The sequence below is a fragment of the Orbicella faveolata genome, unplaced genomic scaffold (genome assembly GCF_042242905.1).
Source record: "Orbicella faveolata isolate gen_17 unplaced genomic scaffold, um_ofav_v1 contig_36, whole genome shotgun sequence".
Lineage (NCBI taxonomy): Eukaryota > Metazoa > Cnidaria > Anthozoa > Scleractinia > Merulinidae > Orbicella > Orbicella faveolata.
Window position 1 is genome coordinate 1107483 of NW_028301565.1, and position 20018 is coordinate 1127500.

Genomic DNA, 20018 nt, shown 5'->3' on the forward strand with positions numbered 1-20018 from the left:
ATTTTTTGGTGCTAATATTGTGACAAAGCGACGTCAGTCCGTCATGCAGGACATGGGCCTAACTGAATAGGATGAAGGTATTAAAAGAGAATTCTTGAAGGGATGAATGACTGTAGTTTTTCGTAACAGTTGGATAGTTGGTATGAGGCAGTCTGATCAGCAGTTGATATCAAAGAGTTATTTTATTAATGACCACTGTACAAGTTGATTCAATTCATTTCAAAAAACAAAGCTCTGGACACCAAAATTTAACTATGATATACAGACTACGTTTAATATCAAAACGATCTACGCCTAAGAATACAATTTATCGGAAATTACAAAATGACTACCTAGTGAATCCAAGCACTGAACAATTTTCATCAAATACTTAGTGCGTGAAAAACATCCGACGCAAAGCAGGCGTGCGGTTCATTCAAACAATCTGGTGACTTAGAAAGCCTCGTTTGCAAGTTTTTCTTACACAAAAGAATACTTGACTTTGATTGGCACCAAGAGTCTAGCAGGTTGGTTACGCAGCGACATTAGAAGAACAGCGTGACATAACAATTTTGCAATAGTCTTACAAAAATAATCGATAGCCTCAAGATAATTTAATAAGACTGCCATCCTCGTGAGCAAAACATAAAACTTGCATGCTATTACACCACAGCTGTTCCAATTGTAAAACTTAAATCGAGTCTGGAATGAATTATTTCAGCTGATAAATCCACAAGGAAGCACACATTATGGAGCATAGCAGCATTCCCAGCATCAACACTGCGATCCACGCAGGACTAAATGATTATAAAATACAATGTGCTTGCAAGACAGGTGAGTGCTCTCCTGTTTCTGAAAGTGATATGAAAAACAAATGCCAACATCAAAACCATTGTTTATGATTACTTATCATTTTACATTGTATAAGTGTAATAACTGTAATATGTTCAAAAGTGCAGCGAGCACTCCATAATCCTCAACCCCATTAGGCAATGCATGGGTACCATCGAAACCGAAAAGACTGAGGTGATGTACTAAACTTTTTAAAGACGACCACAAACCTCCAACCTGTCAAATAACGTCACTTTATTGTGTTTCTGTTTCGAAGGATTAATAATTACATGTACACATAACTCTCAGAAAGTAGTATTTATCTTTTTGTACGTAAGCTGTAGAGTTTGTCGGTCCTGACAATAAGGACCCCAAAAGCTGTTGTTACAGTTATGTTAGCTGTTGGTACAGTTATTAGGCGAAAGGGTCAATACCGCTCTGACCCGCCTCGTTTGTATGGCTTTTTAAACAAAAGAATATTTCACCGTAACTGTAATAACAGCTATTATCCAATTAATTAGAACCAGGAAAATATCAGATGACTTTAGGATCTTTTAAATGTTTCGCTATGTTTAACAACTTACTTTTTTAGTTTTTCCTTTTCTGTTAGCATTCATAAGTGATTTACATCTTCCAGTGCAACCTGTGGCAAGTATAGAACACAATACTAGTTGGTCGTGAACTTTCGCTTTCATTTTCAATTGTTCTGCTTATTCGAATTTTGCGTACATAACTTCACCCGGAGGCTTTATTGTTTGTGTATGATGATTGACGCCAACAGAAATACAAAATTCAAGTTAGATCGAATATTCTCTAGCGAACTGGTCTTTATTTTCACTCTGGAATTAGAAGTGATAGCAAAGAGAAACTTTTGGGCGCGTACAAGCCCTAGGGACAAAATCAAACGTCTCTGACAATCTCAAGAGATTATGTAGAAACCATTCTTCAGAACTGGTTTTAGCAGCGAGCGACGTTATGGTATGTGAAGAGGAACACATTGATAAAAAAACAAAAAAAAAACAAAAGTAGTTACGAGAGTAGTAACGTGGAGAGGAAAAGGGAGTTGTCCCAACACAATGGCAGTGAAACACAAAGGAATTGATTAAAGAAAGAAGCAACATAGATCACGTAAGAGAAACGAAAGTACCGATTTGGAAAATAACTTAGGTTTTGATTCGCGGCTAGAAACAGCTAGAAATTTTCGAAAAAGAAACACGTTCGCGACGAAAACGATGTAGTGGTCTTCAAGAAAAGCAGTTCGAACAGAGCTAAACCTACTACTTATATATCTTACTTGTTCTAGAAACCTTGCTTCTACGTTTTCTTCGTTTCGTATGTCTTCCTCGGCAGCTTCTGTGGGTTGAAGAAATAAACCGTTAGCACGACATATAAAAAAGTAAACTGTGTACTTTCCTTATTGTCTTGCACCTAACCAGTATCATTCTCACACTCAGTTGTCGGGGATAACGGGCGGGGCGAAAAAACGGTGTTAAATACAATGTACAGTTGAGAAACCCGATTGTAAATTTATTTTTGCAAAAGGGTCGATTTCTGATATATTTCGGTCTGTTAACAATTAACTGTAAGAGTATTATTTTCTATAGACATTGATGAAATACCGGTATTTTCCTTGTTCCTAAAAGTTGATTGAAATTTGATCTTTTTGTCGTACAAAGTGAAGATTCTATTTTTATCTTTTACATGCGAGGATGAGTCGACATGTCAGTCAGACATCATAACTTTTTCTTAAGAAGCAAAAATTCCGTTAAAAGGGTTGTCATGTTAATTTAAACATTTTCGAGTACATTCCCGACCTCAGTTCAGGTGACCGCTGTTTCCGGTTGTTTTAAAATGATTTAAAAAAAAAAAAAAAAAAACCATCGACAAAGATGTCTTTGTTTGTTTCATCAATAGCATGATACTAAACAGAACGTTCACATGGCCGCTTGGGAACTCTCACTCGTGTACACGCGCGGTCCTGGAGGAAAAGCAGGTGAACGAAAATTAACGACTCTCCGGCTGCAACTCTGAATTTTACAGCATTTCTGTAGCAATTTCCTTGCGTCACTGAGCTGGCGATAAAGTTTGTGAATATATTATTTTTTTAAAGGCGGCGAATGAACTAAAATAATCTCAAGACGAGAGATGGATGCTTTGATTGGCCAAGAAATTTGGAAACCAACAAGAAGATGTCAAACAGTTATTAAAAATACATAGTTTAGTAAGTGACAAGCGAGAGCTACGCAAGTTCAAATGTTAAGCTTTCTCTGGTTTTTATACTGTATGTATGTATGTTTTGCCTTTGTATATATAAACTGACCGAAAGTTATACTGTATAAGCCAGCCATATCGAAGCCATAATTGACAACAGAGTGCAAAAAGATATTTCTGCAACTCGAGCGAACACGATTTGGGGTTTTTTGTATTTGCAAGACAAAACGTCAAGATAGACTTCATGAGATTAAAATATATAATTCTGAGGAAAGCAATAGGCTGGGTAGTAAATGTCTGCACGGAAATGCGACGCAATGAACCTGTCTTTGTTACCAAACTAACCGAGTACAGTTTTTAGCGTGTCTTTCGTTTACATTGTATTTTTTCGGCAAGTACGCTCTTGTCTTGTTAATAGGAAACTGAAAACTTCTATCTGGTAAACATGTGCCTCATAGTTTACCAATTTCTTTTAGAATGAAGAAAATTCCCTGTGACATTTGCTGGACTGATTTTCACTTACCTTCTTCCTGTGGATAAAGAAGTTCCGCCAAATGTTCACAGCCGGTTTCTCTGAGCGCTCTAATGAATTCTTGAAAAGCGTTTGGTCTCCGAATAAGTCTCTCCACCAGTTTTTGAGTCGCTCGCATAGGACCATGATTCGTCTCTTCACATCTAATCTCTTCTTTGTCGTTCGACGTTAAGCAAGACAAATACGGTAACATATCTACTGGGATGACATCGTCAACAAGAGAAGATATATATCGTCTAATAAGTTCTCTTTGTTCCGTTTCCATCTCGAGACTCTGAGGAAAAATTCGCTTTTCAATCGACAACAATAAAGCGAAAAGCTTACCAGGCCGGCTAAGACCAAAAGTTGAATATGTCTTTCTACTATTTATGTCGAAGTGGTTTTCGTGTGACGGTGTTTTACCCAGGAAGAAATGTGAAGGTTAGTCATCGAAAAATATTTCGTTTTCAAATGCTTATTGTCACCTGCTATTTAAAAAGAACCCACCGAAATAATATTAAAAATACGTAATAAAACGTTTTCCCGCGCTCAAAATACCCACGAGAAACGATTATTTTCCCCGTCGAATCAGCTACACGCTCCTACACGTATGTCAGACCTGTGTGACATTTCTTTTGTTTACAGTGACGTCCAATCGAAAAGGAAAACCCCGCACGATATCCGGGAAACCCCTTAATAACACGCGAGGATTATATCAATTTCCTCTTGTTATATTGAACCGTACACGATACTTATTAAAGTACATTTAGCAGAAAAAAAGTTCCCGTTTATACAAACCGGGTTGTTCATGAAGGGCATAACACAGTCAGCTGCGTAGAAGGGAATTCGCTAATAGGGCAACAAATATGAATGTATTCCGCCCGGTCCAAATGTCGTGTCGAACTAAATTGTGCGTATTTTAAACATTTGAGTCATAAAGCGCGACTGTAGAGCGATAGTTGATTGAACCGTTCGCGTCGAACTCAGTTATAATTCAGTTGAATGTTATTCGACGCTTCTATCGAACGCAACTTAGTTGTAATTATATCTCAGCTCTATTCTTTTGCTGAACCGCTGCATTCTGATCGGTACAAAATCCAAATATGAAGGTCACACGTATGTCTTGAGTTCTGCACAACTGGAGCTCTAAATTTAGAATCATAGTCGTGCCAGGGTCGTGTAGCGCGACTGAGTTTGTCGTGCTTTCCGACCCTGGTTCGACGTTGATTCAGACATTGAACTACAGTCGCGCTGAAGTCGAACTTAATCTAACACTGATTGAGTTAGCGCGATCGACAGAGCGGATTTTTGGACCTCTGTGTTGTATGTTTGAATCAGAGCGTGTCTATTTTGAATTTTTGTCTTTCAAGTTTCTTCACTTTAAACCAAACATCACTGTAAGTATGAAAGTATTTCTTCTCGTCATACTCCCTGGTATAATGTGCCCTTTTAGTTTTTACAATTTATGTTGGTGTTACGAAACGGAAGAAACCCAAGTGTACTCATTTTGTCTATAAACAAAAATTTCTCTTCAGAGTGTATTGCGAGAAACTAGGCCAAAATGGTTTGGCATAGATGCCGCACGAGTTATTCATATAATAGTAAACGTGTCTTGGAGGTATTGTTACCCTCTGTGTATTGAGGTATGACTAGTTTCATACAGAACAGGGTTTGTTCTGTAAATATCCGAGAGACATCCTCAAAAAAGGCTTGCAGTACAATTAAAACGAGACGAGCCCATTGAGTGTCTGTGTTAGAGCCCAGGAATCTTATTGGACTATCTATTTTTAGAAACTGTTTGACATCTGTATTTTCGTTCACGGGTTCCATTTATTTCTCGCCCAATCAAAACAGCCATTCTCGGCACGCGGAAGTTTTAACAAATCCGCATTCTTGGCGTTAGCTGATGTGACCACACAGATCGAAAAATGACCCAAAACACGTTATCTGTGCGCATAGAGTCAGCGATGCAAACGAAGGTACTGCCAAAACGTAGTAAATATTGGCTTTGCGTATTTGCCAGACAAAAAGTAGATAAACATCAAAATATTGTCATGAACTGATATAGTGAAAAATGTTTCCTTTCACATTCGCTAGACTGATATTGAAATTTCACTTACCTTCTTCCTGTGAATAAAGAAGTTCCACTAAATGCCCACAGCCGGTGTGTCTTAGCGCTCTAATAAGGTCTTGAAAAGCGTCTCGTCTCCGAACAAGTCTGTCCAACAACTCTTGTGCAGCTTGAATGGGACCATAGTTTCTCTCTTCACATTTTATTCTTTCCTTGTCGGCCGGCGTCAGGCAAGATAAATACGGTAACATATCTACCGGGATGACGTTGTTAACCAGCTCCATAAAATACCGGTTAATAAGATCCCTCTCCACCCTTTCCATCTCAAGACCCGAAAATTCAGTCGCTTTTCACTTAATAGTAATGAACTGAAAAGCAGACCAGGTCTGTCAAGGCAAAAATTAAATGGCCGTTTACGAGTTGCAAGACGGTGTTTTCCCAAGAAGAAATATGGGTCGGAAAAGTTTCATTTTCAAATATCTGTAGTCATCTGTTGTTTAAAAACCCAGCCACAAGGATAATATTTGAAATACGACTTGAAAATTGTTTTCGCTCACGCTTGCACATGCAGTTTCTTTTGTATAATTTCCGGAAATTTATTGGCTATCATTGGCGGCTTAAAACAACCTGCTTGCGTAATGTTCACAAACAAAAACAAATATCACGTATGGTATTGATTCCACTTATTCATCATTAAAATGAAACAGAAAGAACGATTCCGTATAACACAAACATACCGGGGCACTAAGACAGAATGATACTGCTGGAATTAAAATAACTCTGCAACCAGGAACCGGCGTTGAATTAGGTACGCGGGGACTATAGCAACGCAACAGTTGGGAATTTAAATTTTAATTATGGACTAAGTTCGGTGTTTGAGTCAGACCAAAACACGAGCTATTTAGGCTAACTGTACTGCCATTTCGTCATTCCTTCAAATCTTGTTTTAAACACTTCCCTTGTGAGAGCTTCGTGTCTAGTGCTATATCACAAGTTGGCTGTCAAACTGTCAATCTCGTTGGCAACGAGTCGTTGCCAGACGATTCAGCTAGCCGGCATTTTACATAAATTTAACTTACGGCCGCCATTTTGGACAAGGGACGATATTCCTCGAGGCACGATATTGCCATAGAGATCGAATGAGGCCAACGAACCTAATGATATTCAAAAAATTTATATTCCTGACGTGTGATTTGTCATCTCGCGCAGCAGTTGTTCGTTATGTTTAGTAGCTAAGCACGAGCAAAATTATGAACGTTATCCGTAACCGGTCTTTCAGTTGGCTTTGTTAGACAAACGAAATATCCAGCATATTTTCGCGTCAAATGGAGGCCATTGTGTTTATTATCCATCAAGTATTTTTCGCAACACGAGCGGTTTTGTTGAATAGGGAACATCACTCGGATATGCGTTTAGACCAATCGCGCGCGAGCGAAATTATTTGATAGATTATAAAGACTCATATAATTTTATCCACTTCACCCTCTACGGTTTTATCATGAACCAGCTTCCAGTTGGCTTGATAGCTCAGTTGGTAGAGCACTGCACCGGTATCGCAGAGGTCATGGGTTCAAAACCGTTCTGGAATTTTTTTCAGATTTAATAGTAGCCAGCAAAACAGGTGGCTTATCAGGGCAGAGCGCAGAGTGCGGGGAGAACTGAGCGACAAAACTTTGTCGACCCTTTAATTGCACTCTATTTTCCATATACATACGTTCTGAACCCGAGGTTCTGACTCTCTTAACTACCCGTTTTGCAAGCTGAAAAGAAGAAAGGACATTAAAAAGCGAACACTTTGAGATACAAATCGAAACGATATGCATTTGTCTCCTTGGAAGGTTTAATTTGTTTAACTTGTTGTTGTTATTGTTGGCCATTTTTATGATAAACAAATCCAAAACCTCCAAAGCCCACATTTAGTCAAGTCCAGTGCCAAAGGCGTTGCATCTCCTAGTTACTCAAGTGATGGTAAGTTTTTCAAGTGTAAAATTCAATCCCAGTTCCTTCCATTCTTTCTTTGAACACTTTATCAAATAACTCGTTCTGTTCCTTAGTGAAGAAGTTTTTCCATTCCCCTACTTGTCCCTTTCTAATAAAGCCATCCCCCTTCATTCATTCAAACCAACTGTAATTCGTGTGCTCAGAGCTCTTCATGGCGCCAAATCAAGCTTGTTGGTCAATGAGATCAAGTGTTTGTGGAGAGATTTCTTTACCAATGAACTTGGCTATCTTGTCCCCAGCATCTGCTGGATTCTAAATAAATGGAATATCAAATGATGAGGAAAAATTAGTGCATCCATCAGCCGTGTTTATTAAGGATAACTGGTAAAAAAAACTCAAACAAAACAAGGGAAAAGGCTGTCATCTGTCTCTATTTAAGTTTAACGTTACGCCCAATTGCGCCTAATTACGCCGCATTATCAAGTTTGGCAACTGTTGTTGAAAATATAAACACAAAAAATGAAATAACTTATTTATATCTAACGCAAAGTGGACGTAGAACAGAGGTGCCAATGGCAGAAAAGTCTCCTACTTCATCGGCCAGGAAAGAAAGTGGAATTTTTAGCATTTGTGTGGCTTACATTACACAATGTATGCAGTATGAGTTTCTATACGGCATTCATTTAGGACAATGAATTTTTACAAGAATGACTACTCCATCTATTTTCTTACTTTAATCCTGCCTTCGTACGTAAGAAACAAAATGTTAGGATCGTCTCTGTGTTTCCACCAGCTTAGCACGTGATCAAACCACCCACCAAATGGGACTAAAAACAAACCATGTATTTATGTTATGCATATTTCTGTTCCCGTTATTCTTCGGTTTTTAAAATCTCACAAATCTCACAATAGTTAAAGTCAACAAACTGGAAAAACAAAGATTGAGCCTGCCGTGTGTGTAACATTTCGTGATGATTTTCTGTCAGGAAGAAACGTAATCAGTCACAATTGGTTTCTATGATCACTACAGACCAATTTAAATTTATTAAAATTGAATTCAGCCTAACACAATAGACTCCTGGGGAAAAAACTCCACAAACTCTGTAGTTATTCCCCAGAGCCTCGTACTGAGGTCTATTGTTTTAGGCTGAATTTTTATATATCGAAATTGGTCTATTGGTGCGACTGTGACGTTACATGACATGGCATGACACGACATGATGTGACGTGATGTGACGTGACGTTACATGATATGACGTGTACGGCATGAAATTATCAAACAAGTTCAACAAATGCAAACGCAGTGCCAAGCCCATCGACACTCAAAAAGAAATAAAAACAACTTTTCAGCATTCGTGATATTTTTTAAATGCGTATTTTCCAGCCTTTATTACGTTCTCTTACTAACCATTTCCTTTCATGAGGCGTCCAAAGGCCTCATCCCACATGGGAATTTCCTTGTTATAAGGCGGAAATGATGATAGTAGGACACAAAGGCATCTTTAGGATTGCACATAGCATAAATGTAGCGAGGCTTGGTAGCTTCATCGTGGCCCTTGGGAACCATGTCATACCGGAAATGAGTTTTAAATACACGTGGGGCAGGAAAGCTGCTAAACATTTTTTCTATAGACTTTTTTCATTGACTTAGTTTACCAGTATTCAGAGACGAGTGTCCTTGAGTAAAATTAGAACCTTGATTTACCTTTTTCTTTGCACTGCAGGGAGAGGAGGGGGGGGGGGGGGGGAGAGACTGGAATTTGGCCACTGCATACGTCTAAGAAGAATATAGTCAAACACTGGAAACGTTCTTTCAGCGTTGTCCATACTGAAACTGAAGTGTTTTGCGAATCTGAAACTAAGATTTTGTTCAATCCGGGAAGGGGGATTGATAGTTTCCCACGCAGCTTCGCATACGCTCCCTCCGCCCCTCCCACAAAGTATAATGCGTGCTAAAATTCTTTGACTTTCAAGGAGATGTAAGAAAAAAAAAAAAGCGAGAGGCATGGTTAAAGGATAAAAATCAAACATTTTAAAATGTTTACAATATAAAAGAGCTGAGCGACACGTGAGTTGCCAATCTGCACACAATTACCGCGGAGACTGAATTTTCACATCAATTTGTTTGCAGCCAAATGATTTGGGTTTTCTCTTGATCAATTTTTTTTTATATCGAACACTTTCAACAGCTTTTGATTTTTCAGGAGTTTTAAAACATCAGGGATTTAGATTTTGGTAAAATTGGCTCCCGAAACGAGATTTTCCCTCAATAAGTAGCTATTAATTAGTTGATCGACTAAACCAATGACGAAAAACGTAAGGGTTTCCTGCCCACAGCTCCCTCTTCAGTCTCGTAGCTTCATTTTTTTTTTATCGACGGGGAGAATTTACTGTTTGGTCACATTTGCATTGGAACTGTTCACATTTGCGCCATAAAAGAACTACCTACATGCAACAGAAAACTAATTAAAAGGCTTCGAACCTGATCTGGGGTATGACACAATGAAGATGATGTCATCCTTCCTGGCAGACAATCTTGTTAAAGCTTCCACCTTTTCTTCAGTGGTCCCCAGACCGCACGGCACTGAAAGCCCATGAACCATCACCACGTCATCCATATGTCAGCTTACACTTTGCTAATGTTCCTAAAAGGTCAATGTATTTATAAACTCCCTTTGTAGACTTTGTACAAGCCTATTACAATTACAGGGGTAGCAGCGCAAACGGGCTTAGCTCGAGGAAGAGCGATTGGAAAAAGAGGCGAGTGATTTTGGGCGCTGGCCCCAGCTAAACCATCGCCTGCTGATCGCCTGTTTGTTTTTGTTTTCTTTTGCCTCCTTGATTAAATATACACCATTTACGCCCTCGACATCGCTGTGAATAATTTTGTTCCGTCTTTGAGGGTTGTGCCTCTAGACCCTCTAGAAGGGGGTGATGGGATTGTTTTGGTTATGTTAAGCTGCACTGGTCTGTACCTCTGACAAATCTGATGTTATACTGATAGCTATCCGTTTTCAGTCAGTGGAATGGGCGATCTCTTATCTTTGTTATGCCCGTCTGATCATTGAATCACCCGATTTGCTTGCACATTAGACTATCCAGAAAGGGACAGTCAGTCGGGCATAAAGACGCCAATCCTGGAGCGAGTCACGCGTGATTCCAATTTGACTAGATCGAAACCTGAGTTCACTTCTGTTTTGTTTTGGTTTTTTTCTTTAAACATTTTCCACGAAAACTGCTTTCCATCAGTATCCAACAAGTTTAAGCAATTTTATTTCACCAATTCAACGTTCACACGAGTGTCACACTTATTCGGGATCAGCAAAGTACATTTCGACATCACAGTTTTAACCAACTTTTTGGAATTGATCATTCGATCTCCTTTTTGTCATTCATGAGCTTAGTAGGCAGTCGAATGGCACTCACTCGATTCTGATTAAACCTGGATTAAACAATTTTCTCCTACCTCCCCTACTCAGTATTGTTTTTATCCAGGAGTGGTATGTCGTCTTCAGGAAGGTTTTTTCGACGAGGGGGCACTAGAAAGGCGTACATTTTTGCCCGATAAATCGAGAGCCTGGGTACTAGTTTGTCGAACGATTCAAAGATTGAAGTCGGCCATTTTGGTTTCATGTGTTTTTCTTCCGTAAATATTTTGTTTTTTGCCCATCGTCTGTTGCTCACGCGTAGATGAAAGCTGGTAGACGTATTTATGACTGCGGTAATGTATCGGTCACAACAGCACGGTCGGCGAGGTCAAAGAATTGATACAAGAAACCCGGGAAGTCGAAGCCAGAAAGTGGGCAAGAGAATTTGATGGTTTCCACTCGCTGTCTCTCCTTGTGGAGTCCAAGGTAAGCTTAAGTTCTTGTTAAGTTTTGGTATCATTGTTTCTTTGTTGCTTTTTTTTTTTGTATACGCACACTGAAATTCTGCCTGTGTTAGTACTGTTAGGCCCCATTTATATGGTCTCGGGTACCCGAGACAACCCTGTCCCCGAGGCAACTTTATCTAGCGTTTATATGTGAAAACGTAGTCCCTGTAAGCCGAGTCAAAGTTGACCCAGCACGATTATTCATAACCCTTATTGAATAATCAAATGTACAAATATTCCTCTTTATTTGAGTTTTCCTCGGTCATTTGATCACAGTTGGTTTTGCCAAGTTAATTTTCTCTTCTCTGATACAAATTTCTGATCCCGGTTAGGCGAGCCAAACTGTCCCGCCTGCCAGGGTTACCCTACTTGCCAAGGTGAGACAACTCTCCCACCCGAGTTGTCACCCCCCGAGGCGGGTTTGTGATCTTCATGTAAACAGGTGGTTGAGTTATGCAAAGAAATAAGTTAAACGTTACCTTGCCCAGGGTAACTTGGGGGGAGGGTTGTCTCGGGTATTTGAGACCATATAAATAGGACCGTAGTATCCAACGGAAGGTGGAAATTTGTGAGCTTATTTGAAAATACTTCAAGTAAGAAATTCGAATCGTCTTATCGTTTAGTTTTGTTGTCATTCACACTACATTTCTTTTGTATTCCATGCAGTTCCACCAGAGTCAAAATTTCTTCACAGATGGTATGCAAGTCAGATCAAGTAAATATTCTCCGAAATATTTTAGTGATGGATGAACGAATTAAGTCCAAGAGACTGTGTAGATCTACTTTTTGCGAGAGAGATTCATGTCCAATTGTGTCAAACATAAGCCGGACACATGGTGACTGGTGATGTAGAGTTTTTTTTTTACTTCTAAAAATGAGATTTTAAACAAATTGAAATCAAAACTTGAAATAATTATGGAAAAGAGAATGCTTGATACTTGTCAACATAAGTATATTCTGTAATCATTGCAAGAATCTATTAGAAGAGACATATCTGCAATCCTTTTGAATATTACTGCATTGCATGTGAGGTTAGCACAATTACCAAGATATATAGGAATAAAATACCATGATTTTTGTTTCTAAGAAAGAAAATTATTGTTATTTAACTTGCATACACTACAATATGTAGTACTCTTATTATTGTATTGTGCCAAGCTGTGGAGCTTCTCACTATAGTTGGCTGAAGGTGCACTTTTTGCAGGCTGGAGGTATTGTAAGACTTAAAAGGACGGGGATTTCAAATTAATCATTAATTGATTATTTATCCAAAAAATAAGATCTAGTGGGGCCACATTAGGTTTGTGAAAGGGGTCTCAAGCTAGAAGCTACATGTATATGTAAGGGAAGCCTTTCCAAAAAACATTGTAAAATGGATAGGATTTTGACCTCCCTGTATAAAATGTTGTTACTTCCCTTCCCCCTCTCCATGGACACAGTTATATGGGAAAAACTTATCAATTGTAAATAAAACCATCCCCTTCACTTCGGGTTGAAGATCGGCACAAAACTGTCTGAAATGATTCTTATAATATTGAAGGAAATACTTTTCTTTCTATAGATTTCCCATTTACCAGCCATCTAAAATTAAATTGTTTATGTTTGACATAGCTTAAAGTAAACAAGATTTTGACAATATCCATGTCTCACTTAGGTGAAATTGGGCAAAATACTCTTGGCAGTCTTAGCATTCTCAAGTTGATTGTCTAAAATAGATGTCAAAATCATGTATTATAATATTTGCATGATTGTTATACAGCTGTTTTGTAATGTTAACTGAACAAGGACTAGGCTAAGTGGAAACCTGTTCTGAATTGTAATTTGGTAGGTACATAGGTGTGTAACCGAAAAAAAGAACAAGAAGAAAAAAAAAACTGTAAAAAGTAGTGTAAGAATTGTACTCTAAGGAAGTATTGTATCGTAAGAAGTATAAGTAACTTATCGTTAGTGGTATTGTAAGTAGCATCGTCTTGTTTTGTTAGTAGTGTCCTTTGTGTTGCAATAAAAAAAACACACACACACACAAAAAAAAAAACCAAAAAAAAACTGAACAAGGACCATAACCAAATTACCTTGACCCAAAATGCACTGCTGACTCACTAATAAAATATTAGACATATATTATAACCAACACCAGTGACTAGGTGTCAGTTTTGGAGTGACTGATGAATATGGTGAACTTTCATTTAATGATTTCATTTTGCAACAGACTTGTTATTCTTTGATGCTATATCATGTACAAGTTAATATAATAACAATGTTCCTGTTCCAATCAAAATTAATTAAATCCATTTTGAAATTCATAAGCAGTCTGTGTAAACAACCTGTTATTTGATATCTGTATTTCTTTTCTATTTCGAGAAGTCTGGATTTGAGCCCTGGCAGGGGGACATTCTATTGTGCTCTTGAGCAAGACACTTCACTCTCACAGTGCCTCTCTCCTCTCAGGTGTATAAAATGGGTACTGGCAAATTAACTGTTGAGGGGTAACCCTGAGATGGACTAGAATCCCACCCAGGGGGGAGTAGAAATACTCCTAGTAGCTTCATGCAACAGAAACCACGATAAGCGCCGACCGCATGAGTGGCCACTTGGCTCGTATGCAGACTTTATTTCCACTTCCAAGTTGCCGTTTGCCTCTTTTTCAGAACGAGTGCTCCTGTAAAGTGTTTCACATGAAGATGACTCGATTTTCATGAGAATGAATGTACAGGTGACATACATTTCATACGAATAGCCACTCAGACTCGTTTTGACATAGACGCAAAAGTCAACTTGGAATTCGCCTCTGTATCCATGAGGTGGCTCAGGCAGCCTTTTATTAAAGGAGTCAGGCATTTGTCTTCGGCGTATTTCACTTACAGAAGGATTCATTTCCGTATGCGTGGGTTCCTGAACCGGATTATTTTATTCGCAAATTTCCCGCTAAAAGCTAGAAAGAGGCAGGCGTTACAAGTAACAAGTACCAACTCGGTACCAGCTCGCTCAGAGTATTTTGATTGGCGTCCAGTGTATTTTTCGGCCTAGACACTAGTAGTCGTCACGCAATTAAACGTCTGTTTAAACAATAATGGTCACGATTATCACGCTACCCGGATACATATCGAATACCTATAAACTACTTACCACACAATTCCGCATTAAGCCGAACATCTGGAGGTGATCACAGAAAGGTAGGAAGGAATGTTTCATTGCCATGTCTGTACTGAATGAAATTAAATATCTAAGCTGATGGCGACACGAAATGGAACAAAAGCACGTAACTGTAGAATTTTCTCGTCTTATCTTTGCGATTCTTTGGCTCATGTGTCGGAGTTTCCGATACGTGTATATTTTCTGAGAAGTTACATTGGCAGTTTGAAGAATCGAAAACATGAAAAGAAAGGTAATTCATTTTACATTATGTAAAAATCAGTAGCACATTGTATTCGGTCGATCGCTCACGATGAAACGAAATAATATTAAAAAATATGGCGCTCATATTAAATCGGCACTATGAATGTTGACGTATTAGGACTACTCAGTTCTCACAAGGATCACAGTTACTGCGTATGTGATCGTGTTCATGTCTCTCTAGAGTGTTCCATTCCTGTTGCAAGGCAGAAACTAAAGAGTACAAGCGGGAGTAAACTGGATTGATCTCATGCAGTTTATCATGTACATAGTTGGTAAAAAGTCTGCACACGGGAATTTAAGCTATAAATGAATCAAGTATGATGATTCATGTGATGATGCAATAGTCGTATTTGAATAGTATCAAATCATATGATGTTTTGATCTGTACCCTAAACACCATGCATAGTATGTTCCATTCCTCTCTAAATCATCACCATGGTGTCTTGAGGTGTGTTAAAATCATGACTGGAATCATAACCATGATTTACAACCATATGAATCATAGCTTTGATGCGAACTGACATGTTGAAATCATGACTGGAATCATAACAATGATTCACAGTCATATGAATCACAGCCTATTGCCAACTGATGTTTCCAAAAGGGATGCTCTGTAAATTATAATAAGAACCCAGAATTTAGATACCTTTAAATTATTTGATCCCTCCTTTTACCATTAGCTTTATGACAATTGTATTGTAAATTTCTGTTTCTCTTATTTAGACTTAGTAGTAGTAGGTCCACATCAGCTGTACAGCTGCATATTTTTAAACATAAAGATTTTAAGGAAAACGACCAATTTAGGTAGTTCTTTTTGAATGTGGATAGCCTCCTTTATCTTGAGTTGAAAGCTGGTAGTGGCGTGATCTAAAATATGAAAGCAGTCTATTGAACACAGTTCTTTTTCCATAGTAAACCTTATGTTGGGGTGCCTAGAGTTAATGTAGTCAAAAAAATATAACAGCATCGTCCTCCGAGTGAAATAAACAAAAAGTGTCGTCAACATACCTACGATAAAATAAAATTTTAGAGCATTGAAAATTGTTGGAAATTGGTTGGAAAATTTTCAATGCTCTAAAATTTAAAAGTTAATATTTCCACCCACGAAGAGACAAGCAGCAAGCGGGTGAAATAGTAACAAATTATAACTACGCTGTTATTTGGGTTCGTCAAATGATCTCTGAATCATAGACTTTGGTGCAATGTGTACACATGGGATCAACTGTGGAAACATAATCCTTATGCCCAGTGTACATATGAACTCATTTCTGGAATCATAACTTCGATGTATTTTACGAGTAGTGAAAAGTAAACTGATCAACATGACACGAGCGTGGGACAAAGAAAAAATCTGAAGATGCTGGGCCACAATACAAAATACACATTTAATTGCAAGTTTATAGACGACAATGGCTCAGTTAAAAAGCAAGATAGACTACGAGTACTCCCTTTTTCGCTTAGTTCGTCGTGCGTGACGCGAAAGAAAACCGCGAGAAAAAAATAGCCGCGCGAAATCCTCGGGGCGAGGAGCGCGCGAAAGGATTTCGCGCGGTCATTTTGTTCTCGCGGTTTTCTTTCGCGTCACGCAATTCGTAGTCTGAAAGATTTGCATATCGTTCAAAACAAACAACGCGACGCAAGAAGGTCGCTTATGTCACAGAATCGTACTGTTTCCAGTAATTTGACGGCATTGTTCAGCAGATGTCAAGATATTTGTTGATTCTTTCACTTTTGCCACCCAAAAATTGACTAAGAAGACGCCAAAACATTTCGCTGATTCGTCAAGTTGCCAACACTTGAGCAAGTTAGCATATTTGTTTACAGTGTATATCTGGGATTCCAGGACATCCAAACACGCAGTTAGTATTCTGTGGTTCGTTAATTTCTATCTTGCCGTAAACGTTACATTGATCGCGAACTAAATATCAAATTCAGAGCAAACCGATAAAAGTTTTTGTTATCTAAATCGGATGACGATTAATAATTATAAACAACTTCTGGAAGAAGCCTGTCGGTATTCAAATACGCTTATTGCATCATTGTATGAATCATCATACGTAATTCATTAGCTTGAATTCCTATCCTACCCCAAGAGACACTCGGGTACACGCCGATTTGGTGAAATTAAAACTCCTTGTATTTTGCTTGGATGCTGAGTGAAAGAAGTTTTCGTGGAAATTGTTTAAAGAAATGAAAAAGGAAGCAAACTCCATCTAGTAGTCAAATCGAAATTATGCGTGACTCACTCCAGACTGGCGTGACATCAAAATGCCCGCAATGCTGTCAACGAGCGTAGGTGCAAACATAAGCACAAGAAAACGCCAGTCTGCACTGAGGTGAAATAAGCACAAGGATTAGCACAAGAATAATACATATTTAACTTTTTCCTGTGTTTCCGTTAATGCTTATTTCACTAGTGCTATGCTTATTTCACAAGTGGGAACTGGCGTGAAATAAGCACAGCGTAAGCGCAATAATTCAAATTATTATACATTGTGGTCACCATCTTCGACACCTTCTTCGTCGAAGAACCATAAACACAGTAAACAACGCTTCTTCGTCCGCAGTCTTGTTTGTCAACCTACGCATTTTCGTTCCCCGAACCACTATTTCTTTTGACATATTAAAACGAGTATAAGTGAGGATGAGAATGCTTCCGATGTGACTCGCATTGCACATGCGTATGTCGCTAGTGTGAACATCATTGTGCTTATGCTTGTGCTTATCTCACAAATGTGAGTTAGCCTTAAGGTATCACAGTGGACAGTGGAATGATCGTGGGACAGCAAGTAATCCGCAAATTGGACCGCAAATGATCGCAGAACCGAAAGTGATTCCTACAATGATAGGACTAAAGAGGACCAAACCCATCACCCTCAACCAGAGGCACAACCCACAAGGAAGGAACAAAGCCGGATTATATATCCAGGGCGTTTTTTTTTTCTGGAACGTTACCAGGGCATGTCCGTTATAACTTTCATCCGGAAGGCAAAGAAAAGCAAAACGAAAACCAGCAACAACAACACAGGTTGAGCTTTTATCAGATAAAGAGGAAGCGTGTTTCAGACGATTGTTCAGTCGGGTAAACGCCCTAAATCACTCGCCTCTTTTTCCAGTCACACGCTAAGCCCGTTTGCGCTCAGTACCCAAGTAATAGGCTAATACAAGGAGGGTTTATAAATACATTGACTTTTTAGGAACGCGAGTGAAGAGTAAGCTGACATATGGATGAGGTGGTGATGATACATGGACGTCCATGGCCGTGCGGTCTGGGCATCACAGAAGAAAAGGTGGAAGCGTTAACGAGATTGCCTGCCAGGAAGGATGATATCTTCATTGCGTCATACCCCAGATCAGGTTCAAAGCCTTTTAAGTAGTTTCCTAAAAGGTAGTTCTTTGATGCAAATGTGAACAGTTCCAATGTAATTGTGACCAAACTGTAAAATCTCCCCGATGATGAACATAAAATGCAGCTGTAAGAGTCAACAGGGGGCTGGAGGCAAGAAACCCTTGCGGTTTTGGTCATTGGTTTGGTTACTTACTGAGGGAAGATCCTTTTTCAAGAGCAGATTTTACCAAAATCCAATCCCTGTTTAAAATTTCCGAAAAGTCAAAAATTCTTGAAAGTGTTCAATGTAAGGAAAAATTTGATCAAGAGAAAACCCAAAGCATTTGGCCGCAAACAAATTGATGTTTTAAATCGGAGTTTCCGCATTAAATGTGCGCAGATTGGCAAATATATAAGAACAAGGTTTTTATTTATTTATTTATTTAACTTTATTTATACACGGGTAAAACATCAGGACTTAAAATAAATACATGTACTAAAATTGCGTTAATTACATTGTTAAGATACTAATCTACTACTAATTAAATCTAATAACAACAAAAATAAAAACAATAACGAAGTGCCTGCTTTCCATGAGTGCCGTGTGATTAATTAACTTATTTATTAAGAAAAAGGAAACCCCTGCAGCCGGATTTAAAACTAGCAAGAGTTTGTGCTTGCCGCAGATTGGTAGGTAAGCTGTTCCATAGCACCGCACCATTACAGCTGAAACTGTTTTTTAGAAAATTGGTGCGGGGGATTGGAAAAGCTAGTTTGCCCTCACAATTCCAAAGAGAATAGGTAGATATTGCACTCCGATCAGTAAACATTGATTTCAGATAATCAGGGGCGAGACCATTTAGAGATTTATAGACCATAGTGGCTGTTTTTAATTCTCGTTGAAGATTAAGTTTTTGCCAGCCAAGTCTAACAAAGAGATCATCCGCATTGGCATCATATGAAGGAGAGGTCAAAATACGCGCAGTGCGATTCTGTAGTTTTTGTAGTTTAATGGAATGCAGTTACCCCATAGGACGCTATAGTAATCGAACTGAGGTTGAACTAAAGCATTATAGATGCATAGGAGCGTTTCAAAAGGAACAAAAGACCTGCTTCACTTCAACGTTCGGTTGGAAAAAGGTGGATCAGAACTCACGTATCGCTCAGTTCATTTGTATTGTAAACATTTCAAAAAGTTTAATTTATGTATTTTAACCGTTCCTTTCACTTCACAATTGGGTTAAGAATAAGGGGAGAGCGGCGCATGCGTGACAAATAGAGGATGTTTATGAGATTATCATACCCCCCTCCCTCCCATACTTGAAGAAAATCTTACAGAGGTACAGTTTCAGCAGAAGATATTTTTAGATTTGCAAAACACGTTTTCGATGTTAAGAACGCTGGAAGAACGTTTCCAGATTTTGCGTATAGTCTTCGATTCTTAGACACAGTTGCCAAATTTCAGGCAGAGAAAAAGGTAAATTTACCCTTCAAGGACACTCGTCTCTGAAGACTTATGAACTAACTAAAAGTATGTGAATCTGCTCTAATGATCTAAGTTATCATTGCAGGTTCAACATGGACTCAGGAAATAGTTTGGCAGATAATTCACGACGGTACAGTTTGCGAGGGTCGACTGGATGAAAGAGTGCCTTATATCGAAGGAATGATTTTGCCTCACAGATCCTATCCTTATACCGTGAACGACGTGGAGTCAATAGAGGAGATGTTTAGCAGCTTTCCTGCCCCACGTGTATTTAAAACTCATCTTCCGTATCACATGGTTCCTAAGGGCCACGATGAAACTACCAAGCCTCGCTACATTTATGTCATGCGCAATCCTAAAGTTGCGTTTGTGTCCTACTATCATCATCTT

At 38.7% G+C, this 20018-nt stretch overlaps 3 protein-coding genes across 8 annotated transcripts in view; 1 reads left to right on the plus strand and 2 right to left on the minus strand.

Annotated features, from left to right (window-relative positions):
- Nucleotides 1-158: 158 nt before the first annotated feature.
- On the minus strand, nucleotides 159-6126 carry LOC110064565 (mitochondrial antiviral-signaling protein-like). Of its 3 annotated transcripts, none has more exons than XM_020771626.2 (4): nucleotides 5653-6126; nucleotides 2105-2163; nucleotides 1395-1453; nucleotides 159-831 (listed from the first exon to the last, which is right to left on the minus strand). In XM_020771626.2, exons 1-3 carry the CDS (start codon nucleotides 5924-5926, stop codon nucleotides 1424-1426), a joined length of 363 nt encoding a protein of 120 aa, XP_020627285.2. In that variant the 5' UTR covers nucleotides 5927-6126; the 3' UTR covers nucleotides 159-831; nucleotides 1395-1423. The 3 variants fall into 3 exon arrangements, with proteins under 3 accessions (XP_020627285.2, XP_020627284.2, XP_089130975.1); XM_020771625.2 differs by lacking the exon at nucleotides 5653-6126 and adding an exon at nucleotides 3545-4100; XM_089274849.1 differs by lacking the exons at nucleotides 159-831; nucleotides 5653-6126 and adding an exon at nucleotides 3545-4119 and having other exon boundaries at nucleotides 1395-2163.
- Nucleotides 6127-7425: 1299 nt separating this feature from the next.
- On the minus strand, nucleotides 7426-14612 carry LOC110064566 (sulfotransferase 1B1-like). The gene is made up of 4 exons (XM_089274857.1): nucleotides 14545-14612; nucleotides 10027-10189; nucleotides 8277-8371; nucleotides 7426-7856 (listed from the first exon to the last, which is right to left on the minus strand). Exons 2-4 carry the CDS (start codon nucleotides 10160-10162, stop codon nucleotides 7767-7769), a joined length of 321 nt encoding a protein of 106 aa, XP_089130983.1. The 5' UTR covers nucleotides 10163-10189; nucleotides 14545-14612; the 3' UTR covers nucleotides 7426-7766.
- LOC110064572 (sulfotransferase 1B1-like) overlaps nucleotides 14462-20018 on the plus strand; it is a 13209-nt gene continuing 7652 nt past the window's right edge. Inside the window, exons 1-4 of one of the 4 annotated variants that reach the window (XM_089274836.1) lie at nucleotides 14521-14591; nucleotides 14996-15086; nucleotides 18012-18171; nucleotides 19714-20018. The exon at nucleotides 19714-20018 is cut by the window's right edge and continues 70 nt beyond it. In XM_089274836.1, coding sequence (XP_089130962.1) covers nucleotides 18039-18171; nucleotides 19714-20018 — 438 coding nt within the window. In that variant the 5' untranslated portion in view covers nucleotides 14521-14591; nucleotides 14996-15086; nucleotides 18012-18038. Of the gene's footprint in view, nucleotides 14592-14689; nucleotides 14804-14995; nucleotides 15087-18011; nucleotides 18203-19713 lie in introns of those variants that run through there. The other 3 variants (XM_089274834.1, XM_089274837.1, XM_089274838.1) reach the window with 3 other exon arrangements.